Below are 22,377 nucleotides of genomic sequence, written 5' to 3'. Positions count from 1 at the left end.
TGCTATCGTCAAGAAACTCGGGCGAGGGGTTGACGGGTCATTTCTGACCGAGCTCATCGGCCGAGACGCGCGCGGGTTTTACTTATATTTCATTATTAGTTGACATCAATGTTCGTCGACCAGGCAAGTCGACAGAGACTGTAAACGTGTCGAGTGACCTTGAAATCTCCTCCTTTCTGTTTCTGATATATCCTCTCCTCTATAGATTGCGTCTGAAACTCCACGACAACCCCTCGATGCTATGCCTCGACTGAGCCCGCCACTTTTTGGCTTTTCCGGCTCCTCCGCGCCTGCGGGCACGACGACTCGCTCACTCACACGCTACGTGACCTCTTCATCGTGCCGCCACCGTAACATCACCACAGTCAGAGCTCCTCCGTTCCCTGTCGTCGAGACATGTCCCGAACCAACGTGTCCATGCCGCTCTTCTCCCAAGTTAGACCTCGAAATCGACCGAACGAAGAACCTCAATGGCTCCATGTCCCCCTATGCACAGCACCTGCTTATCTCCACAGGTCAGTCGGATTGGACCTCCAGGATAGAAGATGAACACCAGAACGGCACTGCTTGGGGCAAGGTGGTGGGGGATGTCAAGGCGTTGCTGGGGAGGCATGGACAATTCCACGATGTAAGTCGTGTTCGCGAGGGCTGCCTTGGGTTCCCGTGTCTGGAGAAAAGAGCTGGGGAAATGATATGACGCGACGAGACGAGATTCGGCTGACTTACACAAGGACTGATGTTTAGCCCTACAACAATATCCTCATTAATACTTCCTCGTTCACACCCCCGTCGGAACCAGGAAAGAGCCAAGATCGAGACACTGGCAGTTTCGAAGGTGTGGAGGCTCTTGTTTTCCCGGCATTTCGGCGGGTTAGACACCTGGTGCCTTTCACTCGGAGCAGAGAATCCTCCGCAAACTCTGGCCCAGGAAGACTAGACGACTTCGTCCATGGCTTCCTCCTCCCGGAGCCCAACAGACTACATCCCATCTACAAAGACATCTCCGAACAGGAACGAACAGCGAAAACTCGAGATGCGACGGCAGCCTCGAAATTCCACAGCTGGCCGATCACGAATCCAACGATATTGATCTGCAGCCACCATCAGAGGGACAGCCGATGTGGAATACTGGGTCCGTTCTTGCATGAGGAATTCAGAAGATACATCAATCAGCGGGGGCGAGACGAACATGGAGTGAAGCTCGTCACTCCGCCATCACCCGGAGACTTCGTCGCGTCCGAGGTCGATGTTTCCAGTGGAGCCGCATCAGGAGGTCAGTCATTAGACGACGCCACGCTGTCCTCCATCTCCACCATGGATGCTTCGACCTCCGATTCCATACAGGCCCATGTTAATGTGGGCATGATATCTCATGTGGGAGGGCATAAATGGGCAGGGAATGTGATCGTGTACATCCCCCCGACGTTTACCACTGCTCGCCGCACAACCTCTGATCATCAATTTCCGTCGTCTGACATGTCTCGGCGAGCTTCTGGTGTACCACCACCGCATCCGCTCCGGGGTATGGGAATCTGGTATGGCCGGGTCGAGCCGAAACATGTAGAAGGGATTGTTGAGCAAACGGTGGTGAGGGGGAAAGTGATTGAGGAGTTGTTTCGCGGTGGAATCAATGCGAACGGAGAAATATTGCGGCTGTAAAGGAAGACAACTGATACATCCATATCCACTCTCCTCCCTTGAACATAGGTCATTGTAGAGTAAGCCCTTCCAGGGGGGAGTACAAAGGCGTCGAATTACATTGCGTCCGGGAGAGCGAGGCCTCACAAACAGAAGTTTGTTTCTCTAGCTACCCGTCAAATCGAAATACTATTAAACGTCTAATAGCATTTGTCGCTCTGGAACAAGAGGATAGGTAGTTCTGAGACCCAAGTCAACCTGACGTCCCTTCTCGTGGAAGTATATATGTAGGTACATATTCTATGCTCAAATACATACACTATACGAGTACCCCGACTCCCAACGTAGGGCTTGGCGAGGCTGGAGCGGGAAAGGGAATCTGCACACGTATAGTGTAGTTAGTTCACGCAACAAATCACGACTCGAGGAGCTATCAACTCGTAACACGGTAAACCAACTGGCTGGCTGGCATATGTGATCCCATAGCTGCTAATAACAAAGGAGGAAAATCCCAATTGTGATTGATCCCTTGCTACCGTCCGTCTTGTTCAGGAATTGGCACTTTTATGTACGTATGGGGGATGTCATGACCCAGGCGTTCTGTGCTTCGGCTTGATTTGAGTTGGGGAAAGGACATTGGTCTCTTCTCTTATATCCGCACGAGTTAATGGATAATGAGTTGGTGACGGAATTCATTATTGGATTACGGATCAGTTCGGTTCTTCCCATCAAGTATCCCTTGGACTATCTGCTAGGCCCCGTCCAACTTCCGATATTTAAAACAAAGACAGAAGAGGCAGAAAAGCAGAAAAGACAGATTTTTTTGGTTGTTTTCTTGTGAAGAACCCTGAACCCCCCCTTGCTCGAACAATTCTTTTTCTGTACTTACCGCCTCCTCTCCGCGCTGCTCACTCAGCCTTTTTGCCCGTCACCTGTCCCTGTATAAATCGTGTCGTTGTCCTTCCCTGTTGGCTCGTAAGAGGGCGCCGTTCCCGCTGGAGAACTATCTTTTCGTTTTCCAAATAGATTATCAAGGAAGTCTTTAAAGGATGGGTCAATCTCGTCCTCAGTCTTGTCCTCAGTCTTGTCCTCAGTCTTGTCCTCAGTCTTGTCCTCAGTCTTGTCCTCAGTCTTGTCCTCAGTCTTGTCCTCAGTCTTGTCCTCAGTCTTGTCTTCAGTCTTGTCTTCAGTCTTGTCTTCAGTCTTGTCTTCAGTCTTGTCTTCAGGGTCGTCGCCAAAAACATTGTTCAAATCATAGACCTTTTCCGGACAGAATGGGAGACCGCTGGAACGCTGTTCATAGGCATAGTAGCCTTTCTGGTTGGTGAGAAGCCTCTTCTTAATGTCGTTTTTAGTGTCGCCGCCTATGTCACCGCCGGTATCGCCGCCCGTGCCGCGGCTCACCATAACCATGTCGAAGTTATAGTGCGTGTGGCCGAAAGCCCAGAGCTTGACTTGCGGATTATTCCAACACATTTCCTTGGACAGGTCGGTGGAGAAGCCAGACGATATGGCGCTCCCCTTGTGAGCCTCATCGTAGGTTCCGTCGGCCACGCTGGGGCTGTGGTGGGTGAAGATAACGATCTTGCGATTCGGATTCTTTTCAGAGATTGCTCCCACCTGCTCGTTGAGCCAATCTAGGTCCTTTTTATGCGCTGCGCAGTGTTCCTCAACTGTCCACTTCTTCTTCTCTTTCTCCCCATGGATTTCGGCTCTACATTGTGGATTTCGTCGTTGGAATCTGGGGTCTCTTGTCGTTATTGTAGGCCTTGCCGCTATCGTGGAGGTCTTATTGTCGTCCTTGTGGATTTTGTCGTCGTCCTTTGGCACTTTATCCTTGTGGACTTTGTCGTCGTCCTTGTGGACTTCATCCTTGGGGACTTGATCCTCATCTTGTGGATTTTGTCGTTGTCCTTGTGATTTCATTATCTGTCTACCAGATGCTACAATCTGTTTCAGACTAGACTCTCGCACCGGCTTCGGGACATTCTTGTCGGTCTTATGGAACTTGTTGTTGCCACCAGGGATTTTTGTCCTCGCTGCGAATTTCTGTCGTTGTTTCTGTGGATTTTTGTCGTTGTTGTCGGGGCTTTCACAGTCATTATTGATCTTTATAAAATCATTGAGGCCCTGGGACAAGGCGTCCTGCTTGGATGGATCCACTTTGGAGAACAGCGTGCAGCCTAGGATTGTCACATCGTTGTTCACTTCGTAGACGGTCCGGTTGAGCCAGACAAACTCACCCAGCTTTCCGTCCGCCGGCGTGTTGACCGTCTCAATCTTGCGACACTCTTCGACCTTCTTACAGAAAGCCGCCATCCGCTGCTCGGAGGCCTTCCAGCTGAAACCATATGGTTCGTGGTTACCGAAAAGGAAGAGGACATGGTCGAACTCCTTGAGCTGCGCCACGAGGAATCTAAAAAATCCCTCGTCTTTGACGTTTCCAATGTCGCCGAGGAGAGCCAGATACGGTGCCTTCCGTTCGATGGGGTACGTTTCATATGCAGAAGGGCTCTCCAAGTGCAAGTCGGATACAATCTGGAATAGTGCCATAATGAATAGGGAGTACACGAGAAGAGGTGGTTGAAGACAAACTACTTATCGTGAAGTTCTTCACCGAGGAGGAATTTTTGAACGTTACCATCAAAAGCACGTGAGCATTATATATCTGCAAGGAGTGGACGCATGTAGTTGCCTCGAATAATGAAGTGACTTCACTCAATGGTAGCCTTCAGTAGAATTTGGATTTATCCTTCCCCAAGACACTGCGAACAGTCAGCCGCCTTTTGTGTTTGCCAAAGGAATGCTGTTTTCAATTGGTCACGCGATCTCTCGAGACAAGGCGAGGTGACTGCCCTACACCAAACAAAGACCTGTCCTAAGCCGATAGTTCATTCTATCCCAGTCACCCCTAGGCCCTCCCCATGGCAATTCCCTTTTCCCACATCACATTTCCGAACCCACCCTACCATGGCCCATCCGTTTTCACAACACATTCCGTACTTGGTTCTGTTGCCCCAAGCGACACATTTTATTCAGAACTCCAGGTATCTCCGCCACCATTCCATATCAGTTCCAGTCTCTTTGAGAATCGCGCCCAGCCCATCCTGCACAAGTTGCCTTTGATTAGCGTCCAAGGCAACGGGTCCTTCGGTGGGAAGTGCGTTCAAGAGTTGTGCTGCATCTTGAGCATCTTTCTTTTTCTTGGCATCGTCAGCACGAAGACCACATGAGTATATTTTCAGGACCAGAATGTCAAGTCCAGAGGCATAGGGGAGTTTGTGGTTTTCGGTCCATGAAGCCACAGGCATGGCAACGGAAGAAATGTGGCGGCACTACATTGCGGTGGCAGTCAGTACCAAACCCATATGCACCAGATCGAGGTCGGAAATACCTGAAACTCTGGAACCATGTCTATTTGGATTTCTTTTCCACTTGGGTGTCGGTAGAAAAAGTTCTGCGCCGTTTGCCCAAATGAACCATTCTTGAGCGTCACTAGTCTCTCTTTGATTGACTTGGGAACGTTATGTCCGGTCACAACGAAGTCAACGTCCTAGTAAAATACGATCAGAAAACCATTTTTCCCACGGAGCAGTCGCTATGAATACTCACTTCTGTCGTGCGACCTTCTGGAAACAAGTTCCATAGCGCCATGCCGCCGATTATCGCAATTTTTCGGTTTTCATATCCTGGTATGGATTTGAGGGTGGCTATGACATGCCGTGCAGTGTCTTCCAACTCTTGTAGGCTTGGCTTCGCAAGATTTATTGATTCGGATTCACCAATGGGTTGTTCCGTGGCGTCTCTGACAGTCATATTTGTTACTGTTCTAGAACACTTGTCGATACCACCGTGGGAAGAAAGATCGAGCAGATAAAGGGCTGTAGTGGATTGCTGTTTCTTTGCAGAGATGGATTCTTGCCGTGTATAAGCTGTGATGCTGGAAAAATGCCTCCCTGGTACAGATACCAGCTTCTTCATAAACCTTGATGCTCATGAACTTGACACGTACCGTGCCAGGTTCCTTTGATACACCTGGGCAGCATGTTTGAGAGGTTCTGGCATGTTTGAGGAGACAACATAGCATGAACACAGGCCAAAACAAAGAAGCAGGACCAGAACTCCCTCCAGAGTGAGAAGGATTGCCAAAGTCTCAAACATGTCTGAGTAGTAGATACCGAAAATAGGACAATATACCCGGATCTAGCATAGAATGTGCACGAGCAAGGGTTCAGAACTCCTCAAGCCGGCGGCCTAGAATAATGAAAGTCAACACTTTCAGGTCTTTGTGGTGTCATTGCGTCTTGGGCTTGATCATAATCCAGTTTTCCAAATCGTCAGGAGTCTTGATCCGGGACAAGTCGATGAATTATTGATTGGTCTCACCGTGGGCCTTTTGACTCTGGACGTCTGTACTTAACCTCGGAAGGTCCTGCTGGACTCTGCTTGAGACACTGCCAGAGTGTTTCCGTACCTACCAGGAAGGGAAGTCAGCCTCTGGGCGTTGTAAAGCGAAATTAAGAGCGAGTGCTCCTTGTATGCTCTGCCTTCATCCATTTATGGCAATTGGCGACGTCCTCATGGTTTGATGCACCGATACTTGTCACTAGGTCTCCATATTCCTGACAATCAGCATGGGAAGAAAGGAAGCACTTTGGCTCAAAACAATCGATTGAGACAAGTGCCTCCCCTTTTTACCGAATAGCAACAAAGAATTTCTGAGGTTCAGACAGGTAATTAAACGGATGCGAGGAGATTGCTGAATACATCGAGACATTGTGAATCGTTGAGGCTGAGTTTCGAGAGCGTGTCATTAACGAAGTTTCAGCACTCGGGTAACCCACTTCGTTAACTTTTGAGCCCGGAGGTGAGAACAGTCAGTGGTCGGGGTCGAATTGGTTTCATATACGCTCAAGCTGCCCTTTGTTTGGGTTCCCTTTTTCCCTCCCAATCCAGAGAGCTCGACCAGTCATCCATGTGGGCTAGAAATTTCGGCGACGCCTTTTCTGTACCTTGGGGCGGGCTATCCGTACCTGTCAGGAACGCGTTGGCAGGTCGACTTTTATCCATTACACTGCCTGATAATATGCCCAAAATGAGGGCGAACATCCTTCTGGGAAAAGCCAGAGGGAGTCGTGGCACCATCTTTACGTATTTCTCCTCGTCTGTTGTTACCTAAAGAGCGACGTTGGACGAGGATATCTGATATATCTTCGTTAAAAGTTGATTAAAATTGCCTGCTGAATGAGCAGATGTGATTAGCTCATGTTGTTGGGAAGGGCACGTGGATTGCAGCGACCACTAAGGCCGATGCGAGTCAGTTGGTGGTGAATGATGAACAGGAGGGGGAGACAAAAGGAGAATATTCAAAACAACAGCACGAAGAAGAGCGATAGATGACCGGTCGCGTAATCCTGTTTTACGTTGGATATACCGAGCAGGAACTTGTCCAAATATCGCGCCAAGAGCTCTGTAGCTAAAGATACGAATTCGGTCGATAAGTTTACAGCCATTATGATTAAAGCTGCTGCCACCCAGCTGCTGGTACAATACAATGACGCATAAAGCGAGTCCAAAGAAATGATTCTCCTTTCAACGTCAGAGAAGCCATTACTTCCAAAATCCGAACATCAACCTTTCCTTTCCCGTCCTTGCTGACGCTCGTCCAAGGCTTGGGATATATATTAACATATAACTGAGTATACCATGTCAGACGGAGTTTTCGGTTGACAAAAAGCTTGCGAAATGATAGTGGGTATACTTAGTTTTTGCACTGCAATGTGTGACAGTAATTAGTGTGCTGTATCATGTGAGAAACGGTATAATAGTAAACTTCTTCTCTTCCGGCTCATGGCATGGAAGGGACAGAATCCATATTGCTCAGAAGTTTGAAAGAAAAATGTTTCATTGCGCGAAGAGACTTAACCTGTCGCTGGAATCATGTGAGCACGCGGAACTTGCACGACTAACACGACCACACGTGACAGCCAAGGCCGTGCTGACATCACCATTTGCCCTTGTGGGTGCTTCGGCTCGGCTGCTTTCTAACTCCGATAGCGGTCTTAGTGCGTGCATTTTTGGACGTGTGGAAAGACTTGTAAGGAATACTAAGCATCCGACAAGTTAGCGTAAGGCCCCCGACCACTCATCAACCTCGTATCACCCCGTCAGCCAACTCCTCAGCGCTGATCCCTTCCGCGCACCTTGCACAAAATATACATCCGGCCACATCCGCAACACGCCCAAAACGGAATTTCAACGACTTGTGCTCTTCCCGCAACAACCTCCTTCCCGTTCTTCTACTCCTGCCTTGCTATAAGCCTCACCCTTCCTCTCGCCCTCGCTATCTTATCTCCCCTTCTTGGTCCTCCGATCGTATCAGATTGCACCGCAACAACCATGTATATCACGCCTGCGCTGGTCGCTGCCTCTCTCGCCCTGGAGGCATCTGCCTTCCTGGTGCCTCTGGAGGTTGCAACTGCTGCGAAGCAGGCAAAGTCGGAACTTGCCTCGCTCCTCGCCACAACTGGCCACACTGTTGATCTTGACTGCCCCGAATGTCCCTACTTTGGCACTGAAGACACGGACGACCTGCAAGAAGATGTCGAGAACAAGATTGTAAGCACGTGCCCTCGTCTCGAAGAGTGAGACCATCATGCTGACGGCGCCCTCTCGATAGCATCTCGAATTCGACGTCGACTCTCAGCTTGGACTGACCATTAATGACCTTCCTGTCTTTTCCTCCGACCTTGATACCGCCTCTCTCCCCTATATCATCTCTGCCCCTCAGATAAGAGTAGAAGACGGTCAACAAACAGATCCTGTGCAACTGGACTTTGCTTGGGAGAGGTTAACGCCCATCACCTCCGCGGACGAACCCGACAAATCCATCCTCCCTATTCAGTTTACAATCCTTGGTCTGCAAGGCTATCCTGTAAAAGTCGACACCATTACCATCGATCTTCTCCAGACCCCCGACCAAACCTCCATTGCCCGTATAAGCACGATCCCCTTTGAAGATACACCCGGTGCCACAACTTGCGACACTACCTCAAGATGGTCTCTTTGCCGTTTGCGTGCCATCATCGTCGCCCGTCTCCAAGCAATCATGGAAGCGGCCACAGCACGTGCTTCTGCGGCTACCAAGGCTTGGGGTGGCAGCAGGGGCTGCCGTGGCCGCAAGGGTCCCAAAGGATTTGGTCCTATGGACGGTGAGGGTGCTCATCACGCCCATCACAAGGGCGGCCCTCACCGTCACGGTCTCCACCATCGGCATCACCGTTTCCACCGCTTTGGCCACATGCTTCACCAAACACTACGTTTCTTCGTCATCCCTGCCCTGTTGGGAGTCATTGGCGGTCTCGTGGCCAGTGCCATCGGTATGCTGGTTGGCCAAATGATTTCCTACCTATGGATCAAATTCCACCGCAATGGCCGACGGGGTAACGCAGGCCACGATATTCGCGTTGTTGAGATCGTGATTGATGAAGAAGAGAAGGATGCCTTGGTCATGAATTCGCAGATCGAGAGTGAACTGCCTCCTCCGCCAGGCTATACGGATGTCGAAGCTGGTGCGCAGGAAAAATCGCAGTAAATCCAACCAACAATAGAGAAAAGGGCCTCGGCGAGCGAAAGCCCGCACAGTTTACCGAAGTCGGGGACGAATTGGACAACAAAGGAGAAGGGCAGGACGAAAAGTCAAAGCCACAAATATACATTTTATGAGATACCCCAGAGCATTGCAGGTGTTTTGTTCGAGCGTAAGAGGAGGATCACTGCGCGGCGGACTATCGAACTTGCCCCCTACGTTCTACGGAGGACTTGTCCGGTGTCGGTTCTTGAATAAGTTCTTCGCGCATGTATTTGACAAAAGTCCGGTTCTTCAAGATAGCCCCGTGCGCCACACACAACGCACCCTGGCCAAATAATTGCACGGATGACAGATGCATAGTCTTCCCCGTCCTCAGCCATGTGTCGGAGTTCTGAATGAGTGGGCGGCGTTACGAGCCTGGGAAGCAGATGATCGGATAAGATGGGAAGGGGCACAGCGTACGATGCGATATAGGATTGGATAGTGTATTATTATATACTTACGGGAGTATACTTTTACATTTCCAATGAATGGTCCGGGCATGCGCCGCCGTGTAGTGTGTTGCCTATGTACTCCAAACATTGTGGTAAAATATGTACGTTCACAGGGTTGCCATATTGAGTCTTGTCTAAGGTCTAATCTCATGTAGATCTCCTGTATATCTAGTTCCCAAGGGATCTCCGGTCGTGCGAAGCAATCTATCTATCTATTGGTCTATAATCGTCTCTGACGTTGGAGAGTTAGCTGGCCTCTTGGAACAAGATCGATGAAGGTCACACAGTGCCTTCCCTGTCCACCGGGCCGGGTCGCTGCCGAGGTGTTAAGGGGAGTCCTATGCAGCTTCGGACTCGCTTGGTCCCTTCACCGATTTTGTCTGCTGAGCCGTGACGAGGATGGGGGCGCCAGTTTCGATCCTTTCTTTCCATCTCGTTTCGTTGTTGAACGACCAGGATAGGAGATCGAGATATAGAGAATTCAGTATTCTCTCGCGCCCCAGGCGCCACCCAGCAGCAGCTCCAGAATTTTGAACTGCAGGATCTCCAAGAGTCGTTGGATGGGAGGCACTAGACCCAAGTACGTTGGGCCGGTGTAAATGTGTTGCAAGTGCAAGTTGCGTTGTCGGGCCTTTTTGGCGCGCTCGTCGATCTCAGGTGCTGTAGGGTTAATGCTTCCTCCTGGACGTGAAAGCTGCCAGGAAGAGAGGGATGTGGCATTGGACTTTCCACATGGAGTGCTCGACGTACCCGGACAAGAACAAGGCCAATGTCCGTTCTCATCTGGCTCTAGAGAGGGCGTTGCTCCCGGAACCGGTCCGGCGGCGCTCTGGTTGTGGCGGTTTGGTTCAGAATCCGATGGAAGGATTCGAGATCTGAAAGATCTTGTTGGAGGCGGTGAGGGAGACAGGACCACAAAAACAGTCACTGTTTCGGTCCTGATTTCTGTATGTGCCTGGAGCGAGGGTTCTGTAACAGTCTGAGTCTTGAATACCATCTGCGTCTGTGTTTGGGTTTGTTTCTGTCGCAATGTCTGCATGGCGATTTCCGCGAGGGTTTCCGTCTCGGTCGACGTCGATATCCAGGTATCGGCCAGCCAATCTGTCACGGTCTTTGTCTTGGCGAATATTTCGCGCTGTCCTTGGTGACCCAGAGAGAATAACGGACACAGAAGACGTGCGCGTATGGGTACAGACGAGGCTTGATGTTCTCGTGCCTCTGTGCAAAATACAGGAGCCCTGGTTGGCGAATTGTTGGTATATGATGCCAGCAGCGCCAGAGAACAAAGAGCCATGATTATTGAGATCGCAGTAGCCATTGCTATAGTCGTCTTTCTGACTGGGGATTTCTGGCATCGATATCCCTTCACGCATTTGGAACGACCAAGCTGGTCGAATGAATCGGAGCTGGTGCAAATCGTTTGCTGAGCATCCTTGGTTTTGTCTTGCCCGGCACAGGGAAGAGGAACTTTCGATGGACTTGAGTTCTGCGTAGGCTCAAGATCCCGGATGGAGAACGTTTTCGCTGAAATACCGCCCTGCCGTTTCCTCAATCCGGGACTAGGAGGGTATTCGATGGCGCTACTAGTTGCAGTTCCATCCTTGACAGCATGAACCGAGCTGGAGACTGGGGGTCCGATTGGTGAAACTACTATCCTGGCTTCAGATGCAGCCAGTAAATCTCGTACTCTATCTGTCGAAGCACGAGAAAGATGGTTTGCGGACCCTGGGATGATTGAGGCATGGTGCAAGGTGCTCTCTCGTGTGTGATCGGGTTTGACCGTGAGGCTGCCTTGTGATCCCGGTTTCGGCACGAATCCGACTGTAGTTGTTACGGGCTCAGGTTCAGAGACCGCAGGAGGTCTAGAATTGTCCCATATAATGCGCAGTGGAGTCGTAGAGTGCAATGCCGCGCGAAGCTCTGCATGCTCTTTCTGTGTAATTGGCATGGACAAAGAACGACCTGCCACGGTTCTCCCTGCCGGAGCCTCATCATTTTCGAACGGGGTCAATGACCATTGATAATATTTCACCAGAGCAGGTTCCCCTTGATAAACTCTACCAGGGATCATTGAGTTCCGCAACGAGGATGGCTTCTTGAGACTGCTTCTCCTGAGGGAAGGATCAGACTGCCGACGAATTGGCGCACTCTGCGGCCCGGACGGGGTTTGCAGGGGGTGAAATGAAACCCTTTTTGTCGTTGGCATCCGATTTCCTGTGATGCTCTCAGATGTCACGGATGTCGATTGCGAAGTTGCAGGGACACGCGGAGCCCTAGGAGGCATTCCCAGAACAAGAGGGCTGGTCATGCCGCTGGGGAAGGTTTGTGACTTAGAGAAGAGAGCCTTTTCGCTTGCGAGGCTCTGGCGCGCAGACGAAACTAGTGACTGGCTGGTCACACTTTGAGGCTGCGAGAACATGAACTCACCGAGGGTCTCCTGCTGTGTGGCCGATGTTTGAACGGAACCGCGGGAGGTTGAAGGTCGTCGCCTGTGGAGGCTCGAGAAATGTGCATCGTGGAACCGGAATTGTTCCATATCTCTCTGAGCCTGTTGTTTGTGTGCCTCCTGGATCCATTTAAAGGTGCGCTTCATCTGTCCATGCAACTTCTTGAGCTGACCTTCACTTTTTCTCCGTGCCCTTTCAGACAGCTCTCTTGACTCACGAAGCTGCTGGACTTCATTCAGTAGGGAGCTGACCTCCTCTTTCTTTTGTTCAAGTTCACCATACATATCTCCCATATATTTCCACTCTGCGTCATTAAGCTTGTGCTTTTGCAACCGAAGCTTTGCAATCTCGCCCTCCAGCGTCCGGACTTCTGCTTGTGATTCGGCTAGCTCTTTATCGACATAGCCCTTCAATCTCTTGATATCCACGGCCTCCCGTCGGCGATTTTCAGCGAGTCGCTGAGTTGCTATTTGCTTCTCCTGACAAACGTCGATCTCGCGCTGTTGCTTTTCGCAATATTCCTCTAGACCCTTTAGCTCCTTCTTAAGTGCGACATTGTCAATGCGAAGCTTTTCTGCCTCGAGCAATATGTTGTCAAAGCGATTCTCCGTATGCTCCCTGTTCCTATGTTCTTGCCTATCCTTTTCTGTGTGACGTTGTGCTTGCCCGCCTTCGTCCATGGGCACATCGTTGTTTTCGTCATTCGGAGCCCTCGGTCGATGGTGTGACCCATTACTGGGCACTCCTACCAATCGAGTTTGTTGGACAACAGTTTCTAGGCTAAAGTCGATGGCATGCGAAGTCACTTGATGGTGCCGGTCTACATGATCGAATTCTCGATCACTGCTTGGAGAGGAGCTGCGCTTGGGGCTGTCAACTGCTGACCGACGGCTTGCTGCTGACGCTGGTCGTTGCACTTTAGTCGGCGTTGCTACCATGCCCAGACCTACATCTGAGAAAAGCGTGCCAGTGGGAGTAATCGGCCTCGTCCCGTTGTCGTCTCGGCCAGATTCTGACATTTCATGGGACGGATCCATTGTGGAATGGGCAAAATCTACCTGTAATTCTTCAAGTGAATGCTGGCTCTTCACCATCTCTCATGGAGGGTCTTAGCGTGCCTTGAGCTTCGAGTGTCATCAACCCTTGGTGTACGAGGAACAAGATGAAGCTTCCATTGTTGACATGAGAGGGGACTCTGGGATCGTAGAAGAAAGAAGGCTGAATGCGGAATCGCGTAAAGAAAGGATTGAATGAGCCCAAAATAAGCCGAGAGTGACAAAGTGAGACGAAAGAAGAACCTGCCGTTTTCGGAACACACGGGAGATGACAAAAGGGGAATTTTCGAATGAAAGAATTCACTGGGGTGCATGGACCAGCCAGCATTTCACAGAACCAGGATGCAAATACCATGGCCACGGGACCACCAGGCTCACCGAGCAAGAGGTTGCAGCGTGGGTGAGTCTTATTTCTGACGATGACTTCAGTCGCAGTCGAGACTCCTTGTTAACGTGGTCACTCTCGCGCTCGTCGCGGTAAAGGTGGGTGTACTGTCCTCCATACGTATCCGTTTAGCGACTGGGTCCAGTTCCGCTGCATGGTTCAGCCACGGCAGGCGAACGCCCATCGGCAATACCAACGCTGGAAAGACATTTTATGCGCCACCATATCTTTCAGCCTCAGCCTGTCCCTTTTGGCTGCAGTATGTCAGTGTGCACCGTCTCGAAGAACATGCACTGGAAGCGATGCTCCTTGTCGATAGTTTTTGCCGTCGACCTGAAAAAGCTTTTGTTTCCCGTGACCATCCACGACCAAGGCCGTCAATTTACCTCCATAAACACAGCCGCTGTCGAGTCCTTTGGTGTATTTGTGGATTTGCAATCCCTTTTTAGCGTCGTGACCGTAAATGACAGTCATGTGGTTTTCATGTCCTCGACCTTTATCATCCTTCAAGCTTTCAAAGCGCTGCTGCACGGGAAGAAGCTGTTGGTATCTGTTCCACAATCTGTACCAAGCAACGCTCCCTTTTTGCTTGTGCTTCTTCGAGGGTAAACGGGTTGCAAGGTCAATGATTCGCATATTCATGGCTGAATCAGGGTCCTGGGACTTTAGGGGTAGGCCCGGAATGAGTCCACCATGGACCACCACCGCATCGCCTTTGAAAGCTTCCAATGCCCCTAGACGAAGAATGACCGGGCAAGATCGTAGATATTCCAGATGCTCCGCCTTCAGCGACTTTGCCAGCTTCTGCACAGGGTCAGTCGCCTTAGCGGACTCGTCGACGGGTGCTATTTCTGGGTCGTGATCCGTGCCCGTCCCGGACGCTTTCGGTCGAAGTCGTTGCGCGGCCAGCAGAAGACGGTCATCGTGGTTTCCGCGCACACACGAAGCGTTGTAGCGACGCAACAGGTCAATCACGCCAAGTGAATCCGGTCCCTTGGAAACAATGTCTCCAACGGAAACAAGATGATCTGTTGACGGATGAAATTGTACTTTCTTCAGCAGGGCCTCCAGCTCCTTTCTGCAACCATGAATATCACCAACAAATATTAACCTCTTCTTCTTGGACTGGTGGCTAGCATCAGTCGAGGAAGATTTTGGCAGCAATGCAGGATCCAGTGTCTTGACGAGCACCATCCCCGGAAACTTGGAATGGCTAGCTTCATTCACGGTGTCTACAACCGCTGGACTCGACTTGAGGGCAGACCAAGCAGATTTCCCTTCCTGAATGAGAGGAGCTATGACCCTAATCCACATAATGATCAAGCAGGTTGTGACAAAGGCAAATGCCATTATTGTTCTTCTGAGTTTAGGGGCTCTGATGACGGTGACCAACCTGCCCACCCAAGCTTCGATACGTCGCTGGAAGTCATTGTTGGCACGAGACGAAGGGGTGGACAACTCGTAGTCGTCGGTATACTGCGAACTCAGGACCGGCCTTTTTGTCGTTGCCATTGCTCTTGTATCCAGACTCCAATGCCCGTCTTTTTCTCAAATTGCAACAAGTTGCTCTCAACATCGGTATCGCGGGTTCACAGTCGACAAGGCAGGATCGGGTGCTAGAAGCGGGTTACGGTTCACATGATCGACTTTGCAGGATATGGAAGATGGGTTCAAAAACTCCTCTTAAGTCCTACCTCTTGCGGTGAAAGGAGAAAAAAACATGCAGCAAGCTCGGGAGCCACTCTGACGACATTAGATCAGAACTGCGCGCATCCAACGGTGAGATGAGTCCGGAAAGCCCTGAGATCCGCAGCCTCATTGCCAAGCCCGTTGCGGTCAGCATTCGCTACGTCCCTACTTCAACGAATATAATAGTTAACAGGTACAAAGCACCGAGCAAAGAGCACACGAGGCCAAGGAGTGATGTAATTGGCATTCTGCTGTTTGCAGCAACTACAGTTCCGAGGCTTTTCGTTGCCTCTCTTGAGCTCAGTGCCCAGCTCCGTTAGGCAAGCTGGTCTAGCATTGGCCTGTAGGAAGGGATTGTTGCACACAAACGAATTCGAATGATTGATCAAGTCATGTTTTCAAGAAGAGGCCCTGTTGCCCAAAGAGGGAGACAACTAAGCTACCACCGTTCAATGTTAACTCTCCCCAGAATCATCGTGTCAAAATGTCGTTCAGAAAATTGGAAGCATGCGCCAGAAAGCTATGAGCATTCTCAGAATTGAAGCCATCCCCGGTCCACCAGGTGATGGTGGGGTTTACAGAGTCAAACCAGCCATGAAAAGAGCCAGAAATCCGAGTCCCACGCTACCAACATGGAGGTTATTGGCGCCGTTGCCAGACGACCCTGTCGCCGAAGCGGATCCTGCCGAAGAACTGCCTGCTGCGAGTGTCTTCAGTAACTCAATAAAGCCACAGTTTGTTTGTGAAACTCACCGGTTGCTGATGCTGAACCCTCAGTTGTGGTGGCACTGCCTTGTCCAAAAGCAAATGTACCCGTGGCAGACGAGCTGCTTCCGGTTTGGCTGGCGGTGGGAGCAGCGGTAGAGGAGGCGGTCAGGAAGTAAGAGCTGATGCAAGAAGCCTGGCAGTCTGCGTATTGTTGAGTCTCGCCGGCGGTACCATTGCCCTGCGGGCATTGCGCAGCGCATTCCGTGGTCGCATTTGCCTGGAGTTGAGACGGGCACGGGACACCGACACATTTCGCCTGGCAGCACACGTCCGCCGAACCACCTAATTGATCAACTATCTCAGTACCAATCCATGATACGGCACTTCCAGGTCTGACTTACAGGACTGCAGACACTTGACTTGCGGGCTCAGGGATGCGGTGGCAGCGGCAGAAGAAGCGCCAGTCGAAGAGGCGACGCTGGATTTGGTCAACTCGGCCGTCGTAGTTGCATTTTGAGCGGCAGCAAAGGCGATCAGCCCAAAGGTAGTGAAAGCTGTGAAGAAGCGCATCTTGATGCCGAATTCTTTTGCCGGAGGGAATTACACGAGATGTCTGTTGTCGCAAAGAAACCCACAGGAGAGGCAGAAGTTGCTGGAGTAAAGTGAGGGTTGAAGGGAAGTGAAAGCGAATCAGACTCTATCAAGAACGTGAGAACGAGCGTAGAAACGAGTGTCGCGGCGCAAAGTGCCAGCACAGGAGGATACAAACAACAGATGGCTTCAAGAACACAGATCAGGTCAGCCAGATTGGGGCGCAACAGGGAGTAAAATACTTCTGACACTCGCCCTCCCCAGCTAGCAAGCGATGCACGAGTCAAATCTCCCCAGGATTTCCTCATTTTGCAAGGCCTGTCCAAGGCACAGTTGTTTCGGATAGCGTGAAGCGAGTTTTTCTCGGCGCCCACTGGCCAGCCTCGGAAGGGGTTTCCTGGGATCCGCTTCAACGGAGCTGAAATTGAGGCTAGGTTTCCCTATCGGACGTTACGATTCTTGGGCTGATTTTCGAGGGCCGATCCGACCGTGACGCCTGATTCGACGAGTTGCCCAGCCCAGTGAGACAAATGAGGTGCGCCCGGCCATTGCCCGCATTGTTTGTTGTGGCGAGTGATGCATGTCTCAGACTGCGCCGAGTCTTGGACTTCATTTGTCGTCTCAACGATTCGACGCGCACACCAGGCAGAGAACTCGATACTCCGAGTGCCTGTTACATATCTATCGGCAGGTATGCGACGGGATTCTCGTTGCCGGAAGAATAGGCGCAGAGTTTTCACTGCCCGTTGATCTCGATCGGGGATTTGCATGTTGGCATCATTGTGGGCCAAATTTCCCCCAACGTACAAACACAGACCACCATCGACCGTCGGAAATTGCCCTCGTGTTCTGTCGAACTTCGGCTGCTCATTCCATTTCCCCAGGCGCTGCCTCCCCGTGATGGCGCTTAGATCCACTGGCATCACATCACGTACAATGTGTAGCGAGCAAAAATTCATCGACAAGGCTGCCGCTGTGCTGTCGCGACAAAACCAGATTCACCCGACGCAGGTTTCGTAGAGGGCGTCAGTCGCGTTCCCAAGACGTACACGACCACCAGCCCTGGCTCAACATGGCGAGACCGATGACAGAAACTTCCGGAAAAGTTCTACAAGTGCTTCGACTTTGTGCTCCCAGCGGACCACAATATCCGGTGTGGCGCAAGGGCAGACGAATGGCAGGTATGACGGCGAATTTTAGTAAAAGAGCTGTCAATCACGGCGGATTTTCCGTCAGGGTTGTTCAATGGTTATTGATGGAAAGGTTGGCTGGTAATTGGTCCCTTGACTCGTTCTCCGGATATGATCCACGTCAATTCCCAGATCAAAGGAAGAAGATACGAAGTGTTGGTGGATCGCAGCGCTGCAACTCGGTCAGCAACGCCGCTTCTGGCCCTCTATACAGCGGAGCATCCCAGCGACAAAGAAACCAACGAGCGGCAACGTCGAAACAGCTGATACTCAGTAGATGTCCCAGGATTACACGACGTTCCTTGTAGGCGGCGAAGGACTCGACTCCACAGTTCTCAGACGATTGAATTCTCTACAAACGATTGTATCCCAGAGAAGCTTTGTGAGATGCTTGATAACCTTAACCCGCAAGATGGCCATAAGGTTTTTGTTCTGACGCCAGTCGTTTCGATGTCTCCAGTGTAGATGTCGCGGTGATGATCTTCGGCCTTCGAAGGGTGGATTCGAGGACCGAGACGTCAATGCGCAGCAGGAAAATCCGAATGATACCCTATCCCGGTCTTGATGGTAGCATCCGGCGGTTTTTGCAGGTACTTCGCATCAGTCGCGCCAGAGGGGTAAGTGAGATGAGCTCATGCATACTGTTCCGAACAACAGAACAATACGGCAGCAGCCTGCATAGGACCCAGGATCCTGGCTTCATCGCCGCACCGTGTATCTTTGAGTGCGGGTAGGCTGTATTATAAAGCGGAAAAGGGTCCAGCAGCAGGTCCACGGATGATCCTTAAGATTTCCTGTAAGATCGGCCGGGCATCCCATCAATGGACTATGGACACACGATAAAACGGTGATGTGTGAGTTCAATAAATAATCTCAGCGTCGAGAGACTTCATATAGTAAAGACGCGACTTCCATCACGTGACGTCGCGTCGCGATCCTTGGCGCGCATGACGCGCCACTCACTTTCTCCACCATTAACTCTTGACATTGCGCGGAGTTCTCATCTCTTCAGCAGTGGTCTAAATCGCCAAAGACATGGACTTCCTAGACGATGAGGCCGGATGCAGCTCGGATGTCCTAGTACCTAGCTCTCAACAAGATCTTAATCCGCGTGCCCGCAAGCGTCGCCGTCTTGACTCGCATTCCGATGACAGTCCATTCGTGGAGCGTAACGAATACGATTTACCGCCAAACGATGATGAGACTATAAGAGAAACCAAAAAAACCAAGTATGAAGAACGTATCCATGTCCCTCAGTATGGGGACCGCCCTCCGGACACCTTCGTCACCCAGTTAACTCAGCAACATTCCAGTCCGTCCAGAATCAGAGGACCGAGATGGATGAAACCTCGGAAGATCCCCTCACCCTCGTCTTCTGCTGCCAAACGTCAAACTAACATCATAGGCCGACAACCCGAGGGCGCTACGCACAGCGATGAGTTTGAAGTAGACGAGGACGATCTCGAACTTTTCGAGGCCTTGGGTGACTATGGTGACCCAACATTTAGCAATGGCAATACATTCTCAGTACCTATACAAGGCGGCCTCAATGGCAATCTTGCTCCACGTCGTCTTCTACAGAAATCCAACTCGTTCCGTCAGACAACCCTGCACGGGATCCATACCACACAGTCTGCACCAACGCAATCGCAATCGCAATCCAGAGTGCACAGTTGGCCACTAGCAAACCGAAATGAGCCTCTGTCTCACCATGAGTTGAATTATGAGGCAATGACCACGTGGGTCTATCCTACAAACCTTGGCCGAATCCGAGACTACCAATATAATATTGTGCATAAGGGTCTCTTCCACAACATTCTGGTTGCGCTGCCGACTGGCTTAGGGAAGACATTCATTGCCGCCACTATCATGCTGAATTGGTACCGATGGACGACAAAGGCGCAAATTGTCTTCGTCGCACCGACAAAACCCCTCGTCTCACAGCAAGTTGATGCCTGCTTCAATATCGCTGGCATCCCGCGATCGCAAACCACGATGCTGACTGGAGAGGTCTCGCCAGCAATCAGGGCAGAGGAGTGGCAAGAGAAAAGGGTCTTCTTCATGACGCCTCAGACCTTGATCAATGATCTAAAACATGGCTACTGTGATCCAAAAAGGATCGTGTTGATTGTGGTAGACGAAGCACACAAAGCGACTGGAAGTTACGCGTATGTGGAGGTGGTCAAGTTCTTGAGAAGATTCAACTCCAGTTTCCGAGTCCTCGCGCTCACAGCAACTCCTGGCAAAGACGTAGAAAAGGTACAAGAAGTGATCGATGGTCTTGGGATCGCTAGAGTCGAGATCAGGACCGAGGAATCTCTGGATATACGCGAGTTCGTCCACAGGCGAAATGTCGAAATCCAGGTCTTTGAAAACTCCGAGGAGATAACTATGTCGTTGGAGATGCTTTCAGCAGCGCTGCAACCACTGCTGAATAAGTTGCATTCCCAAGGCGCCTCTTGGGGGAAGGATCCACGAATGATTACCCTGTTCGGTCTGAAGAAGGCCTGGGAGAGGTGGCAGTCTTCAGAAGCAGGCAGAAGAGCTCAGCATTCTGTGAAAGGTATGGTGAGAGCGATATCTACCACTCTGATGAGTCTGGCCCACAACATCGAGCTGTTGAAATACCATGGCATCGGGCCTTTCTACCACAAGATGAAACTATTCGCAGATGAAGCCTCCAGCGGTGGGAAATACGCGAAACAAATTGTGGACGACGATAACTTTAAGAAATTGATGGTTCGATTGAGAGGATGGATCAACAACCCGGATTTCATCGGGCATCCGAAATTGTCCTACTTGAAGACGGTTGTGCTCAACCATTTCATGGACGCTGGTGAGAGTGCCAGTGGCAGTCACAGTACTGGCTCTTCGGGCACAAGGATCATGATCTTCACCCACTATCGAGACAGCGCAGAGGAGATTGTGAGGGTACTCAGTCGCCATGGTCCTATGATCCGAGCACATGTCTTTGTGGGGCAGTCAGGCACGAAGGGTGGCTCTGAAGGGATGGACCAAAAGACGCAGTTGAACGTTATCAAGCAATTCAAGGCTGGAAAATACAATACAATTGTCGCCACATCGATCGGGGAAGAGGGGCTTGATATTGGCGAAGTCGACTTGATTGTGTGTTATGACTGCTCGAAATCGCCGATTCGGATGCTCCAACGCATGGGTCGAACAGGGCGTAAACGGGCGGGAAACATCGTCTTGCTCATGATGCGGGGCAAGGAAGAATCCGATTTTGCCCATTCGGAGGACAATTATCAAAAGATGCAAGAAAAGATAGCAAGCGGCAGGGAATTCAATTTCCACGAAGAGCTATCGGTCAGAATCGTCCCAAAAGAACTCATTCCCGCCGTTGACAAGCGTGTGATAGAGATCCCGATTGAGAACACGCAACCTGGCTCGGCTGAGCCGAGCCGACGAAAAGCCAGAAAGGCCAAAAAACCACCAAAGAAGTTTCACATGCCGGATGGCGTTGAGACGGGCTTCACATTCCTGGGCAAGGGAAAAAAAAAGACGACAGCTACAACGAAAGAGAAGACATCGAACCCTCCGGAGGCAAGAAACGACCGTGACGTGGCTACACTGCCTCCTTTGAAGGATGTCCTTCTGTCCGAGTTAGAGGAGCGACTACTTGAAGACCGCTATGTTCGACTCGCGGGGGTCGAGGACGAATATATCCAGTGTGTGCGCTTCGATGCTTACCCAGATCAACAGCGAATCCTGGGCAAGACAGATGCTGTCAAACATTCAAGGACAACTAAGACTTTGGTGAAAGCCTTTGAAGCCATGCGGGATCCAAGGCAAGGCTGGAGTCGCCCATTGGAATACGGGGTGTTGCCAGAAGTCGACGGATCTTTGCCCGAATTGTCGGAAGCAAAAAAACCGGCGCGTACGACCGAAGCTTCCAGCAGCAAGTTGAAATCTCGGACATATACCCGAACAAACGTGGCCAGCGACGCCGTCAGGAGCAGCTCCATCGGCGAATACGACGACAATGACAGTTTCATCGATGATGGAGAAGATGTTGGAGGTTGCCCCCCACCAAGGCCCAGATGGCAAGCCAAGTCAGGGAGCGATGGTGGCACAGACGACGATCTATTTTCTCCGCTACGAAAGCTACGTAGCTCATCCCCTGTCCACAAGGACGTAGCAATCCGAGTCGAGAAGCGCTTTAACGTCTCGCAGCAAAGCATCGATTACGATTCGATAGACGATTACCTGCCTGATCTACAGGACCTGTTTTCCCCTAAGACGAGGAAGATCCACGCACAGCAGGTGAAAGTCCGGAGTGCTGCGATGCGTGCCTCTCCGAGGGCGAGAGAGAAAGTCACGAACCACGCGCGCCGGAAAGGTGCTAGGAGAGTGATCGACAGTGATGACGACGAATAACGTCCAGGAAGACTTCGAGGTGATTGTACCTTATATGTTCTCGGCTGTGGTTTCCAACTGGGTTGAATGGCTGGATAATAGGTTCCCTGAGAATGCTGAAACAATTGTTGCCTTGCAAGAGTCGGCTTACATGATCACATCTATATCTGCCAACAATAAACGATCGACTGCCAGTAGCACTACGAGATTAG

At 50.9% G+C, this 22,377-nt stretch overlaps 8 protein-coding genes across 8 annotated transcripts; 3 read left to right on the top strand and 5 right to left on the bottom strand.

Moving 5' to 3' along the window:
• Positions 1-241: 241 nt before the first annotated feature.
• On the top strand, positions 242-1,659 carry AYL99_08451 (hypothetical protein; the record flags this gene model as incomplete). The annotated part of the gene is made up of 2 exons (XM_018839959.1): positions 242-628; positions 745-1,659. The coding sequence occupies 2 exons, from the start codon at positions 242-244 to the stop codon at positions 1,657-1,659; spliced, it is 1,302 nt and encodes a 433-aa protein (XP_018691080.1).
• Positions 1,660-2,550: 891 nt separating this feature from the next.
• On the bottom strand, positions 2,551-4,191 carry AYL99_08450 (hypothetical protein; the record flags this gene model as incomplete). Its single annotated transcript, XM_018839958.1, has 1 exon — positions 2,551-4,191. One exon carries the CDS (start codon positions 4,189-4,191, stop codon positions 2,551-2,553), a length of 1,641 nt encoding a protein of 546 aa, XP_018691079.1.
• A 482-nt stretch (positions 4,192-4,673) lies between these two features.
• AYL99_08449 (hypothetical protein) lies at positions 4,674-5,454 on the bottom strand (the record flags this gene model as incomplete). The annotated part of the gene is made up of 3 exons (XM_018839957.1): positions 4,674-4,973; positions 5,033-5,191; positions 5,251-5,454. 3 exons carry the CDS (start codon positions 5,452-5,454, stop codon positions 4,674-4,676), a joined length of 663 nt encoding a protein of 220 aa, XP_018691078.1.
• A 2,583-nt stretch (positions 5,455-8,037) lies between these two features.
• On the top strand, positions 8,038-9,232 carry AYL99_08448 (hypothetical protein; the record flags this gene model as incomplete). The annotated part of the gene is made up of 2 exons (XM_018839956.1): positions 8,038-8,256; positions 8,318-9,232. 2 exons carry the CDS (start codon positions 8,038-8,040, stop codon positions 9,230-9,232), a joined length of 1,134 nt encoding a protein of 377 aa, XP_018691077.1.
• A 972-nt stretch (positions 9,233-10,204) lies between these two features.
• AYL99_08447 (hypothetical protein) lies at positions 10,205-13,207 on the bottom strand (the record flags this gene model as incomplete). Its single annotated transcript, XM_018839955.1, has 1 exon — positions 10,205-13,207. The coding sequence occupies one exon, from the start codon at positions 13,205-13,207 to the stop codon at positions 10,205-10,207; it is 3,003 nt and encodes a 1,000-aa protein (XP_018691076.1).
• Positions 13,208-13,874: 667 nt separating this feature from the next.
• Positions 13,875-15,122, bottom strand: AYL99_08446 (hypothetical protein; the record flags this gene model as incomplete). The annotated part of the gene is made up of 1 exon (XM_018839954.1): positions 13,875-15,122. The coding sequence occupies one exon, from the start codon at positions 15,120-15,122 to the stop codon at positions 13,875-13,877; it is 1,248 nt and encodes a 415-aa protein (XP_018691075.1).
• A 752-nt stretch (positions 15,123-15,874) lies between these two features.
• Positions 15,875-16,577, bottom strand: AYL99_08445 (hypothetical protein; the record flags this gene model as incomplete). Its single annotated transcript, XM_018839953.1, has 3 exons — positions 15,875-15,999; positions 16,053-16,349; positions 16,409-16,577. 3 exons carry the CDS (start codon positions 16,575-16,577, stop codon positions 15,875-15,877), a joined length of 591 nt encoding a protein of 196 aa, XP_018691074.1.
• A 2,246-nt stretch (positions 16,578-18,823) lies between these two features.
• AYL99_08444 (fanconi anemia group M protein) lies at positions 18,824-22,186 on the top strand (the record flags this gene model as incomplete). The annotated part of the gene is made up of 1 exon (XM_018839952.1): positions 18,824-22,186. One exon carries the CDS (start codon positions 18,824-18,826, stop codon positions 22,184-22,186), a length of 3,363 nt encoding a protein of 1,120 aa, XP_018691073.1.
• Between the last annotated feature and the right edge of the window lie 191 nt (positions 22,187-22,377).

The sequence above is a fragment of the Fonsecaea erecta genome (assembly GCF_001651985.1).
Source record: "Fonsecaea erecta strain CBS 125763 chromosome Unknown Scaff7, whole genome shotgun sequence".
NCBI lineage: Eukaryota > Fungi > Ascomycota > Eurotiomycetes > Chaetothyriales > Herpotrichiellaceae > Fonsecaea > Fonsecaea erecta.
This window is presented reverse-complemented; position numbering and strand designations above follow the sequence as displayed.